Here is a 20,033-nt window from a genome sequence, read left to right as displayed (position 1 = left end):
CCAGATCCAAGATTGTCCCATCCTCTGTCGTCGAATTACAGTATGCAGACGACGCTTGCGTCTGCGCTCACTCGGAGGTCGAACTCCAAACCATCGTCAACACATTCACCAACGCGTACGGGAGCATGGGCCTTACACTAAACATCCGTAAGACAAAGGTCCTCTACCAACCTGCCCCTGCCACACAGTACTGCCCCCCGATTATCAAAATCCACGACAAGGCCTTGGACAACGTGGACCACTTTCCATACCTTGGGAGCCTACTGTCAACAAGGGCAGACGTCGACGACGAAGTCCAACACCACCTTCAGTGTGCCAGTGCAGCCTTCGATCGCCTGAGGAAGAGTGTTTGAAGACCAGGATCTCAAACCCGGCCCTAAGCTCATGGTTTACAGAGCAGCAATGATACCCGCCCTGCTGTATGCCTCAGAGACATGGGCCATGTACAGCAGGCACCTCAAGGCACTGGAGAGGTACCACCAACGCTACCTCCGCATGATCCTGCAAATCCATTGGCAGGATAGGCACACCAATGTCGGTGTTCTCGCTCAGGCCAACATCCCCAGCATCGAAGCTTTGACCACGCTTGATCAGCTCCGATGGACGGGTCACATCGACTGCATGCCCGATACGAGACTCCCAAAACAAGCGCGCTACTCGGAACTCCGACACGGCAAGAGAGCCCCAGGTGGGCAGAGGAAACGCTTCAAAGCCTCCTTGGAAAAAGTGTAACATCCCCACCGACACCTGGGAATCCCTGGCCCAAGACCGCACAAAGTGGAGGAGAAGCATCCGGGAAGGCACCGAACACCTCGAGTCTCTTCGCCGGGAGCAAGCGGAAGCCTAGCGCAAGGAGCGCACGTCAGCCCAAGCTCCCCACCCACCCGCCCCTTCAACCACCGTCTGCCCCACCTGTGACAGAGACTGTAGGTCCCGCATTGGACTCATCAGTCACCTGCGAACTCATTTTTAACGTGGGAGCAAGTCATCTTCGGTTCCGAGGGACTGCCTAAGAAGAAGAAGAATCTCCTCCAGCCCCACAACCCACTGAGCTATCTGCGTTACTCTAATTCTGATCTCTTGAGCATTCCTGATTTTAATCGCTCAACCATTGGTGGCTATGCTTTCAGCTGCCTAGGCCCTAAGCTCTGAAATTCCCTACCTAAATCTCTCCACCTCTCCTGCTCTTTCCTCTTTTAAGACGCTTCTTAAAACCTACCTCTTTGACCAAGTTTTTGGTCATCTGCCCTAATTTCTCCTTATGTGGCTCGGTGTCAAATTTTATTTTATAATACTCCTGTGAAGCACCTTGGGATGTTTTACTATGTTAAAGGCGCTATACAAATACAAGAAGTTGTTGTTGTCGTCGTTCTCAAATCCTGAAAGCCCTCTGCAACCGCAGCCTGCACCGTGGTCACCATGGTCTGGAGGTTGCTGTGCAGTCTGCCATCCATTCTCTCCCCTATTGCTGATCGAGGTGCTGACTGTGCTTTCATGGAGATGGAGGCTCTGACTTCTTCTTGGCTGGGGATCTGCTGCAGATTCCAATGAAGCTGCCACACCCTCCATTGGTTCCTGCAATGGAGACAAAGCTTCCCTGATGTTGCCGCAAATGAGAGCTGTAGAGTCGAGAGTCACATCTGTTTGTTGGCGCACATTATTTGAGATTGACCTGTGAACCTGCAGATTTGAGTTGCAGGGGGTTGAGGCAAAGGCACATGAAGCAGGAAATCTCTGGAGGACCTCATGGCTGTATTTTAGTCTGCCACCATCTCCCTCTTCATCATTCTCATCATTATGGTTATGTTTCTATTCTTTCTCCTCCTCCTGTGCTCCCATTGCTGTGGTGGATCAGCAGGAAAGGATAGTAGAAGCTTAGAATGTGAGAATTACCCAGTTGGGATGAAGGAGACAGAAGGGGTGGAAGATTGTGTCTGTGTGGTGCTAGACAAGGACGCCACCATGACAGTGTAGGTGTTTGATCACTAACCTAGCATGGGTAATATGCCACCAACTTTGCCATCTATCACTACAAGAGCAGAGTGGCGCTCCATGAGCTCCATGGCATATCTGAGCATTTCGAAAGTACCTGAAAATTTTCCTCTGTGATGATATGGCCTAAGGAATAGTGAAGTGTTGGTGAGATGATATGTACGGCAAAGTTGTAAAATTAAGCACTGTGAGCAGTACTTACCTTGACAACCTTCTTGAGATCAGCAAATTCCTTCCTTACCTGTCCTCTGGTTTGGTACTCAAGTGATTCATTCCGCCAACTCTATCTCCAGGCTCCTCCTTTGCTGCTTTAGTCTGCAGCGTGGCTCTTGGCGTCAAAAAAGGACCATCCTTGTTTCAATGGCATCCCACAGCACACCTCCAACACCGATTCACTGAAAGGAGTAGTTTGAGTTTTTGTAACTTACTCCTGCCAATTTTCTCTGCGCAGCTTTAAGGGCGAGCAACAGCCCTTTAAAAGCAACTGTGCACCTCCGGCCGGCATGCTTCCTGTTGGGAGATTGCTTCCTGTTGGGAGATTACCTTACATTGTGGCATGTGGTCAGCTTAATGGAGGGCAGGTGAAATAGTCCCTGAGGAGCAACAATTCCCACACCTCTGCTCCTGCATTGTATTGTCAACCAACTGGTGCTTTCCTTTTTAAAAAAAAAATATTTTTAATGTGATTACTTTTATTTAAATCTGGTATGAACATATGATTATATTTTGCTCAGAAGAATTTTATTGCAATTTTTTTTAAACCTTTCGGTTTACTTGCTAAGTGTCTGTGTAGTAGTTCTTCAGAAGCTTTGGGCCTGGAAGGCTGTCTATCATTGTGTAAATGGTGTGTCTTTATCTGAGTATATTTCAAAGTACGAGCAAACACCTTTATGCTAATAATAAATGAAGCTCTGTGTTAGTTAATTTTGTGTGTTGCTGAAAGGATATTAAATTTGTGCTTATAAAAAGATTATTTATAAAGGGGAATTGTGTTAACTGCTCGAACTCATAGTCTAATCCAAATGATTGATTTGTTTAATTTGCAATTTCTGAGCTTGGCTGAGTGGTTTATTTGCCTACATTGTAAGATGACCAGAAGTGCTGTCTAGCAGCAGTTGCAAAGCAAATCCCCATCAGCAGGTGCATACAAAGGTGTTACTAAGACCATGGTGTAAATCGAATCCTTCTTCCCTCCGTACTGTGCCCTGGCAACTGATGTTTGTTTCATTGAATTGTTTCTCTTCCATACATAACTCTTTTCACATCATTAGGTTAAGCTGTTATATGCTGCATTTTATGTAGTGAGTGTGTGATAAAGACAGACATGTTTAAAATGTATTGCAACAGTTGAATTATCATTTTATTTTTCAATTTTTAGTTGGTTAAATCCACTGTTTCGAATTGGATACAAAAGGAGACTAGAGGAAAACGACCTGTACAAAGTGCTTCCAGAAGATGGATCTGAGCGATTAGGAGAAGAACTGCAATGGTAAATTATGGTATTCCTGTTATCTGCCCTGATCCCTTGAATTGCATTAATATATATTCAGTGTCAATGTGGCTAATGTACTTAGTAGACAGGGGACTAGAAATTCTTCTCGGATGGTGGCACAAAGCAGGCGGTATCGGTTCGGCCACCCATTATACGCAGCGCCTGATATTCAGTTCTATTGCTGTCAATGGAACTGAATATCAGACACTGCGTATAACGGGCGGCCGATTCGATACCGCCCGAGAAGAATTTCTAGGCCTAAGTATTTTGTGTACTTTACAACAACAGATGAAGTCCATGTGTATTTGTAATTTGGTTTAATAACATTTGTGCACTCTAGTCAACCTCCATAGTACTTCTAGGTCTTAGTCTTAGTCTTGGCCTGACACTGCTCTGGCATTGTGCTCTATGTAGCATTGAGCCCATGCGGTGTGAGACAACATTAGTGAGGGATCTTGTTCAACTGCATTGTGGCGTTAGATCAAGACTTGACTCTGGAATTACAGTAGATTTTCCACTTCTTCACACACCGCCAGCACATATTTACAAATCATGTTTCCCTCAATTTTCTAATATGTGGTGGATGTGAACTTGGCAAATCTATTTTATCTTGTCATATTTGAATTCTTGCAAAGCCGAAGCTGCTTTACAACAGCACTATAATAGCAGTAGCAACACCTCAGACATCCTATGCATGCCAGTAATTCATTTACAACTATCTGATGTTTATTTGTATAACTTACAACACTTTAGTCATTGTGAGTGCATGTGGGCTATGTTAGCAGGGATTACATGCCCATTTATGCTGAAACAAAAGCAAAATACTGCGGATGCTGGAAATCTGAAATAAAAACAGAAAATGCTGGAAACACTCAGCAGGTCAGGCATCATCTGTGGAGAGAGAAACAGAGTTAACGTTTCAGGTCGATGACCCTTCATCAGAACTGGAAAAAGTAGGAGATGGAACAGGTTTGTAAGCAAGTGTAGAGGCTGGGAAAGGGGGGAGGGGAGTAAAGAACAAAAGGGAAGGACTGATAGGATAGAAGGCAGGCGAGATTAAGAGATGGTGCAAGGCAAAAGGAGATGGCAATGGGACAAGTTAAGAAACAAAAGATGGCTCTAGATGAAGTGTAAATGGCACTAGCAGAATGATCGACAGCTGCCATGTGAGAGAGAGAAAAAAAAAAATAAATGGAAAAAAAAAGGATAGGGGCAGAGGTTATGGTCTGAAATTGTTGAACTCTATGTTGAGTCCAGAAGGCTGTAAAGTGCCTAATCGAAAGATGAGGTGCTGTTCCTCAAGCTTACGCTGAGCTTCATTGAAACAGTGTAAGAGGACGGTGAGGTCAGAGTGGGAGTGGAGCGGAGGATTAAAGTGACAGATGACCAGAAGCTCGGGGTCACCCTTACAGACTGAACGGAGCTGTTCCGCAAAGTGGTCTCCCAATCTGCGTTTGGTCTCCCCAATGTAGAGGAGACCGCATCGTGTGCAGCGAATAAAGTATACTAAATTGCAAGAAGTACAAGTAAATCTCTCTTTCACCTGGAAGGAGTGTTTGGGGCCCTGGACAGTGGGAAGGGAGGAGTTAAAAGGGCAGGTGTTGCATCTCCTGCGCTTGCATGGGAAGGTGCCGGGGGAAGGGGTGTTGGGGGTGATTGAGGAGTGGACCAGGGTGTCGCGGAGGGAGCAGTCCCTTCGGAAGGCATACATCATCTACGTTTTAATTTTTTATTGACCTTGTGATTGCTAATGTAATCAGCACAATGATGTGTGCAGGTTCTTTCGACACCATTGTGTTTGTAATTGCAGCCAGTTTTGAAGAAGTAACATTGAAAAGCAATACATTTTGCAAGTATACACTCAAATTTAACACATATAGGTGTGAACTCATCCACACACTAGTGGATTTATTGGGGGAGAAATTTGACTTGCACCCATAACCGGCGCAAAGTTGGTGGAGCAACTACTTTGTGCTCTGATTCGTGACTGGCTGAGGCCCTAACCAGATTCGACTATGGGCCTCATTTAAATGCTGTGGCTGCCAAATGGGCATAGGCTTATCACCTACTGGTGCAAAACAGGTGGCCGTAAGTTATATTTTCCCCCAATTCTTTCTCTTGATATGGAGACGAGAACCCACTCACTGTCTCATATATGTTCCCCATGCTCCCTCTCTTTCTCTCCTTTTCCTAAACTGCGTTTGTATGTACAGGAAACTCTTTTATCCGGCACTGACGGGACCGGCGTGGTGCTGGTTGATCAAAAAGTCCAGATTACAGAGAGGTATACTTACTAAGGTACGAGAGCCCCGTACACGGCCACAGATCCAGGCGTCCCTGTTGCATGGCAACAGGTGCAGGAACTCTGGTTACACGGCCACAGATCCAGGAACCCCGGTTACACGATCACTAATATGAAGTAAAACGTACCTGAACCTACTCCTGAATTTTGCCGGTTAAGAGAGATTTCTGGTTATTTAGGTGCCGGTAAAAAGAGAGTTTCCTGTACATGTTTTAACTTAGACAAGATGAAATTTGTGCTCCCACTGTTTGGACAAAAAATCTAAATTGTTAGGTGAAGAAAAATACTTGGGGCCTGGAAGTGGTAGTTCTGGCATAGGGGTCTGGAATTTGGGCTGCAAGTTAGATACATCAGAGGTACATGCTTGCAAATTACAGGATAATGAGGGGAAATGCTGCTGTCCCAGAATTCCACCAGCCAAATTAAACCTATAGAAAAGAGGGGTAAGTTACCTTCATGACTCCTCAAATGGCAAACTGGTTGATTTCACAAACTTTGTCTGAAATATCGATTTTGATTGAAGGGATTAGAAAAAAATCTATCTCAACTGTGCGACTAAACTGCCTTTCAGCAGTTTCTGGCCCAGAAATCTTTTGCTTCCCACCCTTCTGTATTTACTGTGGGGTTTACTACGGGCATTCCCATATATGAGAGGGTGCAGAACATTTTGAGGGGGAAAGGGAATAGCCAGAAGTCGTGGCCCATGTGGGAACCAATGACGTGGAAGGAAAAGGGTTAAGGTCCTGCAGTCAGAGTTTCAGGTGCTCAGTGCTAGTGAGTATATCAAGAGTAGGATAAGACAGGTTAACGCTTGGCTGGAGAAATGGTGCAGGAGGGAGGACTTCAGATTCCTGGGACAGGAGGGACCTATTCAAGGTGGACGGGTTGCACCTCAACAGAGCTGGCGCCAATGTCTTCATGGGAAAGTTAACTAGTGCTGTGGGGGATGATTTAAACTAATTTGGCAGGGGGATGGCCACCAGTATGAAACATTAGAGAGGAGAAAGAAGGTGCACAGAGTAAAGAACAGTTTAGAAATAGGAGGGATCAGACAGTGGGCAAATGCAAGGCAGTCTAAGATGGGTTTGGAGTGTATGTGCGTAAATGCACGTAGCGTGGTAAATAAGGTTGGTGAGCTCCAGGCACAAGTCGCTACATGGGACTATGATACAGTGGCAATAACAGAGACCTGGCTCAAAGCAGGGGAGGATTGGGAACTTAATATTCCTGGCTACAAGGTATTCAGGGAAGAAACGGAAGGTAAAAAAGGAGATGGGGTGGCAGTATTGATCAAATAAACTATTATAGCAATTAAGAGGGATGATGTAGTTGATGGGCCATTTCGTTAGAATTAAGGAACAATAGAGGAGCTATTATGCTACTAGATGTATACTATAGACCATTAAATAGAGGAGCAAATTACAGAAAGATGCAAGAATTACAGAGTAATGATATTGGGGGACTTCAATTATCCTAATATAAACTGGGATAGTAACAGTGTAAAGGTCAAAGGGGGGGCTGAATTCCTGAAATGCATACAAACGTGTACAGGAGAAATGTTTCATCAGTGTTCCCAGCCCAATGAGCAAGTAAGCAGTACTGGATGTAGTTCTGGGGAACGAAGTGGAGCATGTTTCAGTGGGAGAGCTTTTAGGGAACAGTGATCATAAGATTATCAGGTTTAGAATAGTTATGGAAAAGGACAAGGAACAATCAAGTGTAAAAATACTTAACTGGAGAAGGGATAACTTCAGTGAGTTGAAAAGGAATCTGGTCAGGTGGATTGGAATCAAAAATTGGTAAGCAAAACAGTAATTGAACAATGGGAGGCCTTCAATGAGGATATGGTTCAGGTACAGTGTAGACCCATTCCCATGAAGGGGAACGGAAGGGCATCCAAAGCTAGAGCTCCCTGGATGACTAAAGATAGAGGTTAAAATGAGACAGAAAAAGGAGGCTTTTGACAAATGTAAGGTTCATAATACAGTAGAGAACCAAGCTGAATATAGAAAGTACAGAGGAGATCTAAAAAAGAGAATAAGAGGAGCAAAGCGAGAGTAAGAGAATAGATTAGCGTCTAACATAAAAGGGAACCTAAAAGTATTTTTATAAACACACAAATAGTAAAAAGATAGTCAAAGGAAGGGAGGGGCGATTGGGGACCAAAAAGGAGGTATTGCAGAGGGCATGGCTGAGGTACTAAATGAGTACTTTGCAACTGTCTTCACCTGGAGAAGTGGATGTTGCCAATGTAGTAAAGGAGGAGGCAGTAGCGATATTATACAGGCTAAAAATAAAGAGAAGGTACTTAAAAGGTTGACGGTCCTCAAAGTAGAAAAGTCACCTGGTCCGGATGGGATGCATTCTAGGTTACTGAGAGAAGTAAGGGTGGAAATTGTGGAGGCTCTGGTCACAATCTTCCAATCCTCCTTGGATATGGGGATGGTGCTAGAGGACTGGAGGATTGCAAATGTTGCCCCCTCGATGGCTTCTCTTGGGAAGCAGCGTCATCTTGTATATTGCTCCTGGATGAGGTGGAGGTAGGATCTGTGAAGTTGGTACGTTCTGGTAGCTTGGTAGTTATGGGTGATTCTCCTGTTCAGCTTGAGCTTTCCCTCTGCTGCTCCTCTTCTTCCTCCAAGAAAGCTATAGTGGAAAGTCATAGTGGCCAGAGATTAATGAATAAAGGCCCTTAATTAACAAACTACTATCCGCAAGCAGTAAGTACCCCCAAAAAGCACTTTGCAATACAGAAGTCTATGACAGATGACATAGAATTACATAAATTTTAAAGCACAGCAACAGGCCATTTGGCCAAACAGATCTATGCCGGTGTTTATGCTCCACACGAGCCTCCTCCCACCTTACTTCATCTCATCCTATCAACAAATTCCCCTTTTCCTTTCTCCCTTGTATACTTATCTGGCTTCCCTTTAAATACATCTATGCTATTCACCTCAGTCACTCCATGCAATAGTTAGTTTTCACATTCTCACCACTCTCTGAGTAAAGAAGCTTTTCCTGAATTCCTTATTGGATTTATTAGTGACTATCTTATATTTATGGCCCCTAGTTTTGGACTCCCCCACAAGTGCAAACATCTTCTCTACGTCTACCCTATTAAACTCTGTCATAATTTTGAAAACCTCTATCAGATCACCTCTCAGTCTTCTCATTTCTAGAGAAAAGAGCCCCAGCCTGTTCAGTCTATAGTTTAGATTGAAAGTACTTCTGCCTTTCAAATTGCACCTTATGGTATGCTTGTGTTGTAAAGGTGTCCCTGAAGGTGTGATGAGGTGAAATGTGATTCCTGATGTCACTACATTATGTAGCCTTTATGTAAAATTTTATGCTGACCAATGGGTGGATGCTCAATCTAGTTGTGCTGAAAATTAGTAGAGGTAAAATGGGAAATCTGTGCTTGGAAATTCATGGAATACTGATCTGGATCACTCTGGGCAAAAAGAAAAAAGGAAAGCTGTCACCTTCTCCATGTTGAATATTTACCCTCTGTAACCTGTGGGGAACTGCTCCCAGTTTGATGAAATCCTTAAATATGTCACATCTTCACATCTCCTGATTCTCATTTAAATTATGGAGACTTCAGCAAATTGTGGCAGCAGTTTATATTTATATTTTTTTATTTTCATGCCAGAAAATTATAGTTGACCTAGAATGCCTAAATATTTTGAGAACCACAGATACTATTATTCTCTCTGTCTTTTGTCCAGGCATTGGGACAAAGAAGTCCAGAAGGCACAGAAGCAAGCTCGAATCCCCCAACTTACAAAAGCCATTTTAAAATGTTTCTGGAAATCGTATAGTGTTTTAGGTGCATTCACATTTTTAGAGGTAATTATGGAATTTTTGTTGAATATCTTATTTATTTGCTCTGGAATTGCAAGATTCTCCTCCTGGCCTGATGGGCGTGCAGGTCACAAAATTTGGTGTTCCTGATTTTTAAGATCAATGGCTACAAAATTGTGATTGCTGTAAAATGGACGTGCTGACCTCTGTGCCTGATTCTGAGAGTGTTGCTATTGTATAGCATCTTTTCTGTGATTCTTTAGTTGCCCTTGATGTGTAAAGTTTTGTTGAGTTGCTCCAATGTAATTCTTTCAACAAAAGCATTTGGGGAAGCAGCAACCTGACATTTTCCAAAATCTCTGCCTTTTCCAGTTTTACTTCCTTGCATGTTCCAATTTTCTCCCAAAATTACATGGAATGTACAGCACAGAAAAAGGCCATTCGGCCCAACTGGTCAATGCCGGTGTTTATGCTGCACACGAGTACAATTATCTTAATAGCTAAATCAGAGAAGATAATTATTTCCTTTTCCCTTTATTTGATTTATAGTATTGTACCCATTTCTGCTTTTTCTTTTATTGAGAAACCAAGATGAAGGGACAGGGCCCATGGTGCAGGACACCACCAAGGTTGAAAAGAGTGAAAGAGAAGATGAGGTCAATTGGGAAGTAGCCATTAGCGGATACTTAGCTTGTGTTTTAAAAGCTTGAAGATGGTAGGAGGAAGGAAAGACTGAGGGAGGTGAGGAGTTCCATAGTTATCAGATCTTGAGAAAGAATGAGTTTAAAGTAGACTTTGATCAGACTTTCTTTTAACACAGTGAGGGAGGGGAAAGACCTTGTCAGTGCAATTTTGGATTATTATGAGCAAGAGAGGAGAGTTCAGAGGAGCACTGGCCTAGTAATATTGTTAAAATAGAGAGAAACAAGAAATAATTTGTGTGTGAGAGAGAGATTGGAGGCTAGAGATCAGAAGATCAATTAGACAGCAAGCTTATTCTTTTCCAGGAGTATGAGACAGGCATTGGAAGAGCTTCCCTAAATATGGCAGCAATATTTAAGTCTTTGGTGGACTTAAGTTTATAAACAGATAAGAGTTGTTGCCGGGAAAAATAGCATTTAGCACTAAGTAGGGAAGTGAGCTTTTTTGGAACCAGCTTTAGCAATGGAGGAGATGTGGGAATTTTGGTCAGAGAAGATAAGGAGGTGAAGAATGGTGATTGATGGAAAAGGACTATGTGTGAAGCCATCATATATAATGCAGATTAGCTGTTGATTTACTATTACTGTAACATGGCTGAAAGAAGGGCAGGAATGGCAGCTCAATATTCTTGGTTACAGGGTTTTCAGACGAGATAGAGGGGGGATAAAAAAGGAGGGAGTGTCACAATATTGCTTAAAGGAACAATTACAGCTGTGATCATCAAATGAGGCCATATGGGTTGAACTGAAGAACAAAAAAGGGGCAATCACACTACTGGGAGTGTACTATAGACCTCCAAATAGTCAGAGGGAGGTAGAAGAGCAAATATGTAGGTAAATATCTGAGAATTGCGAAAAAAATAGGGGAGTAATAGTCGGGGATTTCAACTACCCTAATATTAATTGGGATAGAATCAGTGTAAAGGGTATAGAGGGCGCAGAATTCTTAAAACGCAGAACTTCTTAGCCAGTACATAGTAAACCCAACGAGAGAGGGGGCGGTTCTGGACTTGGTTTTAGGGAATGAAGCTGGGCAGCTGGACAGGGTATCAGTGGAAGAGCATTTTGGTGGTAGTGATCATAATTCAGTTGGATTTAGCGTAGTAATGGAAAAGGACAAAGGTAGACCGGGAGTAAAAGTTTTCAATTGGGGAAAGACCAATTTTACTAAGCTGAGATGTGATTTAGCAAAAATGGACTGGAAACAGCTAATTGGAAGGTAAATCAGTGTCTGCGCAGCGGGAGGTATTCAAGGAGGATACAGTGAGGGTTCAGAGCAAATATGTTCCCTCAAAGAAAAAGGGTGGGAATCGCAAATCTAGAGCCCTCTGAATGTCAAGGTGCATACTGGGTCGGATATGGCAAAAAAAGGGAAGTTTATGTCAGATACTGAGAACTAAATACTGCAGAAAGTCTAGAGGAGTATAGAAAGGAAATTAGGAAAGCAAAGAGAGGGCATGAAAAAATATTGGCAAGTAAAATCAAAGAAAACCCAAAGATGTTTTATAAATACATAAAGAGGATAACTAAAGAAAGAGTAGGGCCTATTAGGGACCGAACAGGTAAACCTTGTGTTGAAGTGGAAAATGTGGGTATGGTTCTTAATGAATACTTTGCCTCTGTCTTCACAAAGGAGAGGGATGATGCAGACATTGTAGTTAAGGAGGAGTGTGAAATATTAGATGAGATATACATAGTGAGAGAGGAAATATTAGGGGGTTTAGCATCTTTGAAAGTAGATAAAATGCCAGGCCCGCATGAAATGTAGCCCAGGCTGTTCAGAGAAGCAAGGGAAGAAATAGTGGAGACTCGGACCATCATTTTCCAATCCTCTCTGGTTACAGGTATGGTGCCAGAGAACAGCTAACGTTGTGCCATTGTTTAAAAAGGGGGAAAGGGATAGACCGAGTGATGACAAGCCAGTCAGCTGAACTTCGGTGGTGGGCAGATTATTGGAAAAAATTCTGAGGGACAATATAAATCGTGATTTAGAAAGGCACAAATTAATCAAGCACAGTCAGCATGGATTTGTAAAGGGAAGGTCGTGTCTGACTAACTTGATTGAATTTTTTGGAGGAGGTAACAAGGAGGGTTGATGAGGGTCGCACGTTCGATGTAGTCTACATGGATTTTAGCAAGGCCATTGACAAGGTCCCATATGGCAGACTGGTCAGAAAAGTAAAAGTCCATGGGATCCAAGGGAAAGTGGCAAGTTGGATCAAAAATTGACTCAGTGGCAGGAAACAAAGGGTAATGGTCGACGGGTGTTTTTGAGACAAAAATTGGCCGTGTGTTTGATAGTGAGGAGGAAAGCTGTAGACTGCAGGAAGATGGACTGGTCAGGTGAGCAGAAATGTGGCAAATGGAATTCAATCTGGAGATGTGTGAGGTAATGCATTTGGGGAGGACTAACAAGGAAAGGGAATACACAATAAAGGGTAGGACACTGAAAAGTGTAGAGGAACAGAGGGACCTTGGCGTGCATGTCCACTAATCCCTGAAGGTAACAGGACAGGTAGATAAGGTGGTTAGGAAGGCATACGGGATGTTTTTCTTTATTAGCTGAGGCATAGAATTTAAGAACAGGGAGGTTATGCTTGAACTGTATAAAACACGAGTTAGGCCACAGCTAGAGTACTGTGTGAAGCTCTGGTCACCACATTACAGGAAAGATGTGATTGCACTAGAGAGGGTACAGAGGAGATTTTCGAGGTTGTTGCCAGGACTGAGAAGTTTAGCTATGAGGAAAGATTGGATAGGCTGAGGTTTTCATTGGAGCAGAGGAGGCTGAGGGGAGAGTTGATTGAAGTGTATAAAATTATGAGGGGCCTCGATAGACTGGATAGGAAGTACCTAGTTCCCTTAGCAGAGAGGTCAATAACCAGGGGGCATAGATTTAAAGTAATTGGTATAAGGGTTAGAGAGGAGTTGAGAACTTTTTTCACTCAGAGGCTGGTGGGAATCTGGAACTTGCTGCCCGAAAGGGTGGTAGAGGCAGAAACCCTCATCGCATTTAAAAAGTACTTGGAAATGCACTTGAAGTGCCGTAACCTACAAGGCTACGAACCAAGAGCTGGAAAGTGGGATTAGGCGGGATAGCTCGTCTTCGGCCGGCACAGACTCGATGGACCAAAAGGCCTCCTGTGCTGTAAATTTCTATGATTTGATTTGTGAGAGACGGTGGATGAGAGTGCAGATCAGGAAATTCAGCATAACCAACCCATGATTTTTCAACCAACAACGGTCAGAAAATCACAGACAAGGTTTGTAGATTTCGATATGCGCTTCCAGCATGTGTTAAGCATGTTAAATAGAAACTTCAGGCCATTACACCTTTGATTTGAAAGAAACAAGATTTTTGAAGGGCATGGAGAAAATCAAGAAATAATGATTGGACCATTGCAGTGCGAGAAGACTGGAGGTGGTAAGCACTGATGAAATTAAATATGGAGTGGAATTATCATTGATATGAAGGAGGAACAGAGTGGGAGAGAGGTTCGACCTTGGCGAAGCTCTAAGTTTATGGGAAATAAATACGATCAATTTGAGGCAGAACCTGATGACCATGAACACAGCTTTGGTGGGAGAAAACATGATGTCATAATGTTTAGATGTTCAGGGTGCTAAACCCTGCCAAATGCAATATGATCATAGTTCCAGGGGTACATAGCATGCCAACAAGACCACCAGTGGTATGGCCATGCCAAAAGCTATACTGCTGACCATTGATTAGGCTAAGATTTTCAAGGTGATGGATAATTTGAGAGTTAATTGCTGGTTCCATATTTGCCATTTATCATTTATAGCAAAATCATAAATGCATTATTCATACACACATTTACTATTTCATCATAAATTGTAAATAGTGAAAATCTTCCCCTCCCCAAGATTATAAAGTACCAATGTACTGTCCTTCCTACGTGTATGTGTCTGTACGCAGTTAGACAGCCAGCCAAACTCCTTTCAATAACGACATGGGAGTCAGGATGTAGCGTCCAAGCTCCGGTGTTTAATAATGCCACACTTGCATGAGGTCAATGAAACAATACAAATCAGTTGCATTGGGTTGGAGTAAAACTGAGAAAGAAAAAAGAAAGAAATGCACCTTGTTACATACATGAGATATAACTAACATTTAAACATGAATATGTAATGAAACCATTCAACTCACAGGCAATGCTTTCGAAGGCGTAACAATGTAGGATTACAGCGGATTAACTTGCAGCACGCTCCATGCTGGTGTGACCTCTTTGTTTTGCTATCACTATACTACTTCCTGTTGAGTGACCCTACTGGCCATTTCCATTTACTGCCACCTACTGGCGGCAACAAAACGTAACTCCTGCAATTATAAGGCAGAACACTCCCCACCTGGCGTCTATTAGATGCCACTACTTATAAAACATACAGAACTGTGGAATCAATAACACTCGGTCCTCCTTAGGTAAGAGGAGTACGACCTCTGAGATGGGTCTGAAGAACTTTTTGACCGTCCCTTGAACATTGGCCTTCACATCTAGTTCTGGGCTGACGAGCTTGAATGATTCTTGTGCCGTATGGTCAGCTTGGTCAGGTTTGTGTAAGAAAACTGGCCCGGTAAACCACATTGTACTGGAGAGCTGGGAGGCAGGCACTGACCTGGTGGCGAGGTCAGCTGGATTCAGCTCTGTGGGCACATAGTGCCACTGGTCGGGGCATGTTGATTGTCTTATTCGTTGAACTCTGTTGTGTACATATATGAAGAATCTCTTTGACTCATTGGCAATGTAACCGAGCACAACTTTGCTGTCACAGTAGAATTTCACTGCATTAAGCTTGAAATCTATCTCATCCAGGATGAGATCCGCCATCTCCACTGCTAATACTGCAGCGCATAACTCTAGGCATGGTATGGTGGGGCCGGGGTGTCAACTTCGCTTTTCCCAGGACAAATCCCATGTTGCTTTGGCCCTCATCATCCAGGGATCTCGGGTAGGCTACCGCGCCAATAGCTTTCTCGGACGCATCTGAGAATACACACAACTCGATGCGTTTGGATTTGGAGAGTGTGTCTGGTGAGTAGGTGCGTGGGATATGAAGATTTTTTAGATTTTTGAGAGACTTTCTCCATGTCTCCCATTCTGTTAACCTGCCTTCGGGGAGTGGAGAGTCCCAGTCGCTCGTGTCTGTGCAGAGTTCTCGTAGTAGGGCTCTTCCCTGAATAGTCACGGGCGCCACCATGCCGAGAGGGTCAAAGAGCGAGTTGACCGTTGACAGCACTCCACGGCGTGTAAATGGCTTGTCACCTACAGACACTGCAAAGGTGAAGGTGTCAGATTCAATTTCCCAACGTAAACCAAGGCTTAGCTGGGCTGGCATGGTTTCATCGCTGAGGTCTAAGTCTTTAATGCCCTTGGCGAGACCCTCAGCTGGAAAGGCCTTCATCACTGCTACACTGTTTGAGGCAATTTTGTGCAGCCTCAGGTTGGACTGTGCTAATGAAGCTTGAGTTCGCTTCAGCAGGTTGATGGCTTCTGCTTCTGAAGGTAAGGATATGAGGCCGTCATCAACATAAAAATGTCTCTCCACAAACTGTCTTGTGTCTTTTCCATGCTCGTGTTCTCCCTCCTTGGCTGCACTTCTGAGCCCATAGATGGAGACTGCAGGGGAGGGGCTGTTACCAAAAACGTGGACCCGCATCCTGTATTCAGTGATGTCCTTTGACATGTTGTTGTCGCGATACCAGAAGAACCTCAGATAGTTCCTATGGTCCTCTCTCACCACAAAGCAATAGAACATCTGTTGGATGTCTGCGGTTACTGCTATGAGCTCTTTCCTAAAGCGAATCAGCACGCCAAGGAGGGTGTTGTTTAGGTCTGGACCCGTGAGCAGAACGTTGTTGAGTGAGATGCCACAGTGCTGAGCGCTGGAGTCGAAAACTACTCTTATTTGACTAGGTTTCTGGGGGTGATAAACTCCAAAAATCGGGAGATACCAGCACTCTTCTCCTTCTTTGAGTGGAGGTGCTAATTCAGCATGGTTACTCTCGAAAACCTTTTCCATGAAGGCAACAAAGTGTTCCTTCATTTCGGGCTTTCTATCTAATGTGCGCCGCAGTGATGCGAGGCGTGACAGTGCCTGATCGCGATTGTTAGGCAGAAGAAGCTGGGGTACCTTGAAGGGGAGAGGTGCAACCCAGCTGTTCGCCTCATCTTTGTGAAATTCTTTCTCCATAATATTCATGAAAGCTTCGTCTTCGAAGGAGAGAGCACTTTTGTTGTCGTCTTTCGTCTTTTCAAACACGGTGTGCCCCAGTTTGTCGACAGCTCTGGTGTCAGCCGAGCACCTCCATGCTGTGTGAGAGAAATCACCTTGTTGCTCCCCGCCGTAGCTCGCTCTCTCTTTCAGGTGGATGTGACTTGGGCAGGGAGTGAGGAAAGAGGGTCGTCCGCTTTCTAGCACGTTGGTCTTAAAGGTGCTTACGTTGGGCTTGTGAGCTTGGCCTAGGCACATTTCTCCCACAAGCAGCCAGCCTAAGTCGAGTCTTTGGGGAAAGGGGGCATCGTGTGGTCCGTTAACTTGCTCTCTCACCTTATGCACCCTCACCACATCTCTCCCGAGCAGGAGGAGAATCTGGGCCATTGAGTCCAATGCTGGGATGCGTGATGCTACGGGCTTTAGGTGGGCATGGTGAAGTGCTGTCTGAGGCGTTGGTATCTCCGATCGGTTGTTCGGGATTTCACTGCACTCTATCAGTGGCGGTAAGTCTATGCTCACCCCTTCACTCACTGCCTCGGCACAGAACCCATCTGCTTTCCTTCCTGCCATCTCCAAGAGTCCGGCACAGGTTCTCAGTGAGTAAGGGACTGGGCTACTCTCGACACCAAATATGTCAAAAAAGTCTGACCGTGCGAGTGACCGGTTACTTTGGTCATCGAGTATTGCGTACATGTTAACTGAGCGGTCGCGCTGTCCTTGTGGGTAGACTCTTACAAGGCATATTTTGGAACACGATTATCCTGTGAGGCCTTGGCCACACACCTCAGTGCATATGGAGCTCACCGTTGGTGCAGTGGTAAGGGTTCCCTTTCTCTCGTCTCCGGGCTCAGAGTCTTTGATGGTTGGCTTTTCCATTGTGGGGGTAGGACCTGGGTGCATAGCTGTGCTGTGGCGGTCACTCTCACACTCCCTGCATCTCAACGCTACCCTACAGTCTCTTGCAGTGTGGGAAGTGGAGGCGCAACACCTAAAACATATCCCATTATCTTTGAGGTAGGCTCTGTGTTCATCTATGGTCTTGTTTCTGAAGCCTCTACATTTTGCGAGCGGATGAGGCTTATGATGGATGGGGCAGTGTTTTCCGGGATCGTCTTCATTCTTTGCTGCATCTATGCTGATGTCGGTCTTTGCAGTGACATCCGTCTTATGCACAGATATGGGCATTCTTGTGCCTACGTACTTTGACATGGGCTTCTCATACTTTGAGGGTCCACTACAGTAGCTGGATAGGGCAAAGCTTGGATCATTTCTAATTCTGGCCTCTCTGCAGGTAAAGTTCACAAAGAAGGAAAATGGGGAAAACCACATGTGGTTGTCTTCTTTGAATTTTGAGCCTACGTTGATCCATTTTTCTTGGAGAGGGTGGGGCAACTTCTCCACTATTGGGTTGATGCTACGAGCAGTATCTAAATAGGAGAGCCCAGGTAAGTATCCGTCTGTTTTGGCTGCCAGTAACTCCATTAAAAGGTCTCCGAGTTCTCTAAGCTTAAGGTAGTCTCTGTTACCTATTTTAGGAAAGTTTTCCAGCTTACTGAAGAGGGCCTTCTCTATCACCTCAGGAGCGCAGTAACACTCCGAGTCTTGCCCAGACCATTCTAAGGGCTGTGCTTGGGTCATTTGTGTACACAAACCGGATCCTATGGGTATGTTCTGATGATTCTTTGCCCAGCCATGATGACAATAAATCCAACTCCTCACTAGCACTCAGGCTCAAGCCGCCAGTGGCATTAAGGAAGGATGACTGCCATGCTCTAACTCTCTGGCTTGTCATCAAATTTTGTGAGACCTGTCCTTACAAGTTCTCTACGTGCCAAATATTGGGCAATGCCTGTCATATTAGGAGTCTGTGCATGGGTTGCTAGAGTATGATCGCATCGGTAGGGCTGCGATTGGATGGGAGACTGCCATGCCGGGTGACCTGTTCTAGCCTTTAGAAAGGGTTCTTTTTTGATGTGTGGAATTTTAGCATGAGTACCTTCCAAGTGGTTGGGAGCAGCGGATTGAGGCACAGGTTTCTTCGGGAGCACTGCAAACTCTCCTTCGTGTGACCAGTCGTCAATAACAAGGAAGGGGTCGTCATCAGTGTAGCATGAATGATCCACCTGAGTGACCTCTTGTTGGGCTGGTGATGGCGATTCCGTGTTCTCGTGCAATGGTTCAAAGTTTGGGAAGGAGATGTCTGTGCGTATCCTAGCCTGCTCCTGGACATAGTCGCTTGTCCGCCTCTCAGTGCTTTGAGGTGATGCAGGACGAGCAATGCTGCGGTGCTCTCCCACCTCTGCTTCTAGTGCCGCTTCCCATATCTCTGCCTCAGCAGTAGCGGCAGCTGCTTCTTTCTCAATGTGTAGTGCCTCCAGCGTGGCGTCCAATGTAGCAGCCTCTGCTTGTAGTCGGACCTTCTCTTTCTTCACAGCCAGTTCCTGTTTAGCAAAGGTCACGCGAGCCTGTGCCGCTTTAGCTTTAGCCCAGGCTCTAGCTGCTGCTACACTGGCTGTTGATGATCTAGATGAGCGTGTACTTCTTGAGCTGGTCACAGATCTCTGCTCGTCTTGGAAGCTCTTGCCGTCCATGATTGCACCGTGCTGCACTGCGAATGTTGCTTGTTGCACCAGCTGATGACTTGCCTTTTTACTGTACAGTCCTCCCTACATGTATGTGTCTGTACGCAGTTAGACAGCCAGCCAAACTCCTTTCAATAACGACATGGGAGTCAGGATGTAGCGTCCAAGCTCCGGTGTTTAATAATGCCACACTTGCATGAGGTCAATGAAACAATACAAATCAGTTGCATTGGGTTGGAGTAAAACTGAGAAAGAAAAAAGAAAGAAATGCACCTTGTTACATACATGAGATATAACTAACATTTAAACATGAATATGTAATGAAACCATTCAACTCACAGGCAATGCTTTCGAAGGCGTAACAATGTAGGATTACAGCGGATTAACTTGCAGCACGCTCCATGCTGGTGTGACCTCTTTGTTTTGCTATCACTATACTACTTCCTGTTGAGTGACCCTACTGGCCATTTCCATTTACTGCCACCTACTGGCGGCAACAAAACGTAACTCCTGCAATTATAAGGCAGAACAACCAATGTTAAGGAAATAGGGTGTTAGTCTTTCTGAGAAATAGAGTAAACGAACAGGAGGACAGATGATCTTGGGAGTAAGAGAGGTCGAAGGGATGACAAACGATAGAGATTTAAAGGCACACATTTGTAGAATAATAAGTGGGATACCATCAAAACCAGAAAGCTTTTTGGAGGAGTCCGCCGAGCAGAGATTTGAGAAGACTTGGGTGGAGTATGTATGACTGAGGTTTTAGAATTTAATTTTGAAGGTTACATCGATTCACAATAGCCCAACAACAAGCAGAGACTTCAGAATAATCCATAAATAAAGGGGAGATTAGATAGATGGATATTAAAGAACATTGGATGACACCAGAAGGTGCAGACTGGTAATTGAGCCACCTTAAG

General features: G+C 44.5%; 1 protein-coding gene across 1 annotated transcript in view; it reads left to right on the top strand.

Annotated features, from left to right (window-relative positions):
• The window catches only part of abcc4 (ATP binding cassette subfamily C member 4 (PEL blood group)), a 516,746-nt gene that overhangs the window by 28,179 nt on the left and 468,534 nt on the right, over positions 1 to 20,033 (top strand). Inside the window, exons 2-3 of the mRNA XM_085999895.1 lie at positions 3,371 to 3,481; positions 9,518 to 9,638. Of these exons, the coding sequence (XP_085856021.1) occupies positions 3,371 to 3,481; positions 9,518 to 9,638 (232 nt within the window). The remainder of the gene's footprint in view (positions 1 to 3,370; positions 3,482 to 9,517; positions 9,639 to 20,033) is intronic.

Source organism: Somniosus microcephalus, chromosome 10, assembly GCF_052327205.1.
Source record: "Somniosus microcephalus isolate GS21.2 chromosome 10, FLI_Smic_1.0, whole genome shotgun sequence".
NCBI classification, from domain to species: domain Eukaryota; kingdom Metazoa; phylum Chordata; class Chondrichthyes; order Squaliformes; family Somniosidae; genus Somniosus; species Somniosus microcephalus.
Note: the sequence above shows the minus strand (reverse complement) of the source record. Positions and strands in the feature narration are given on the sequence as shown.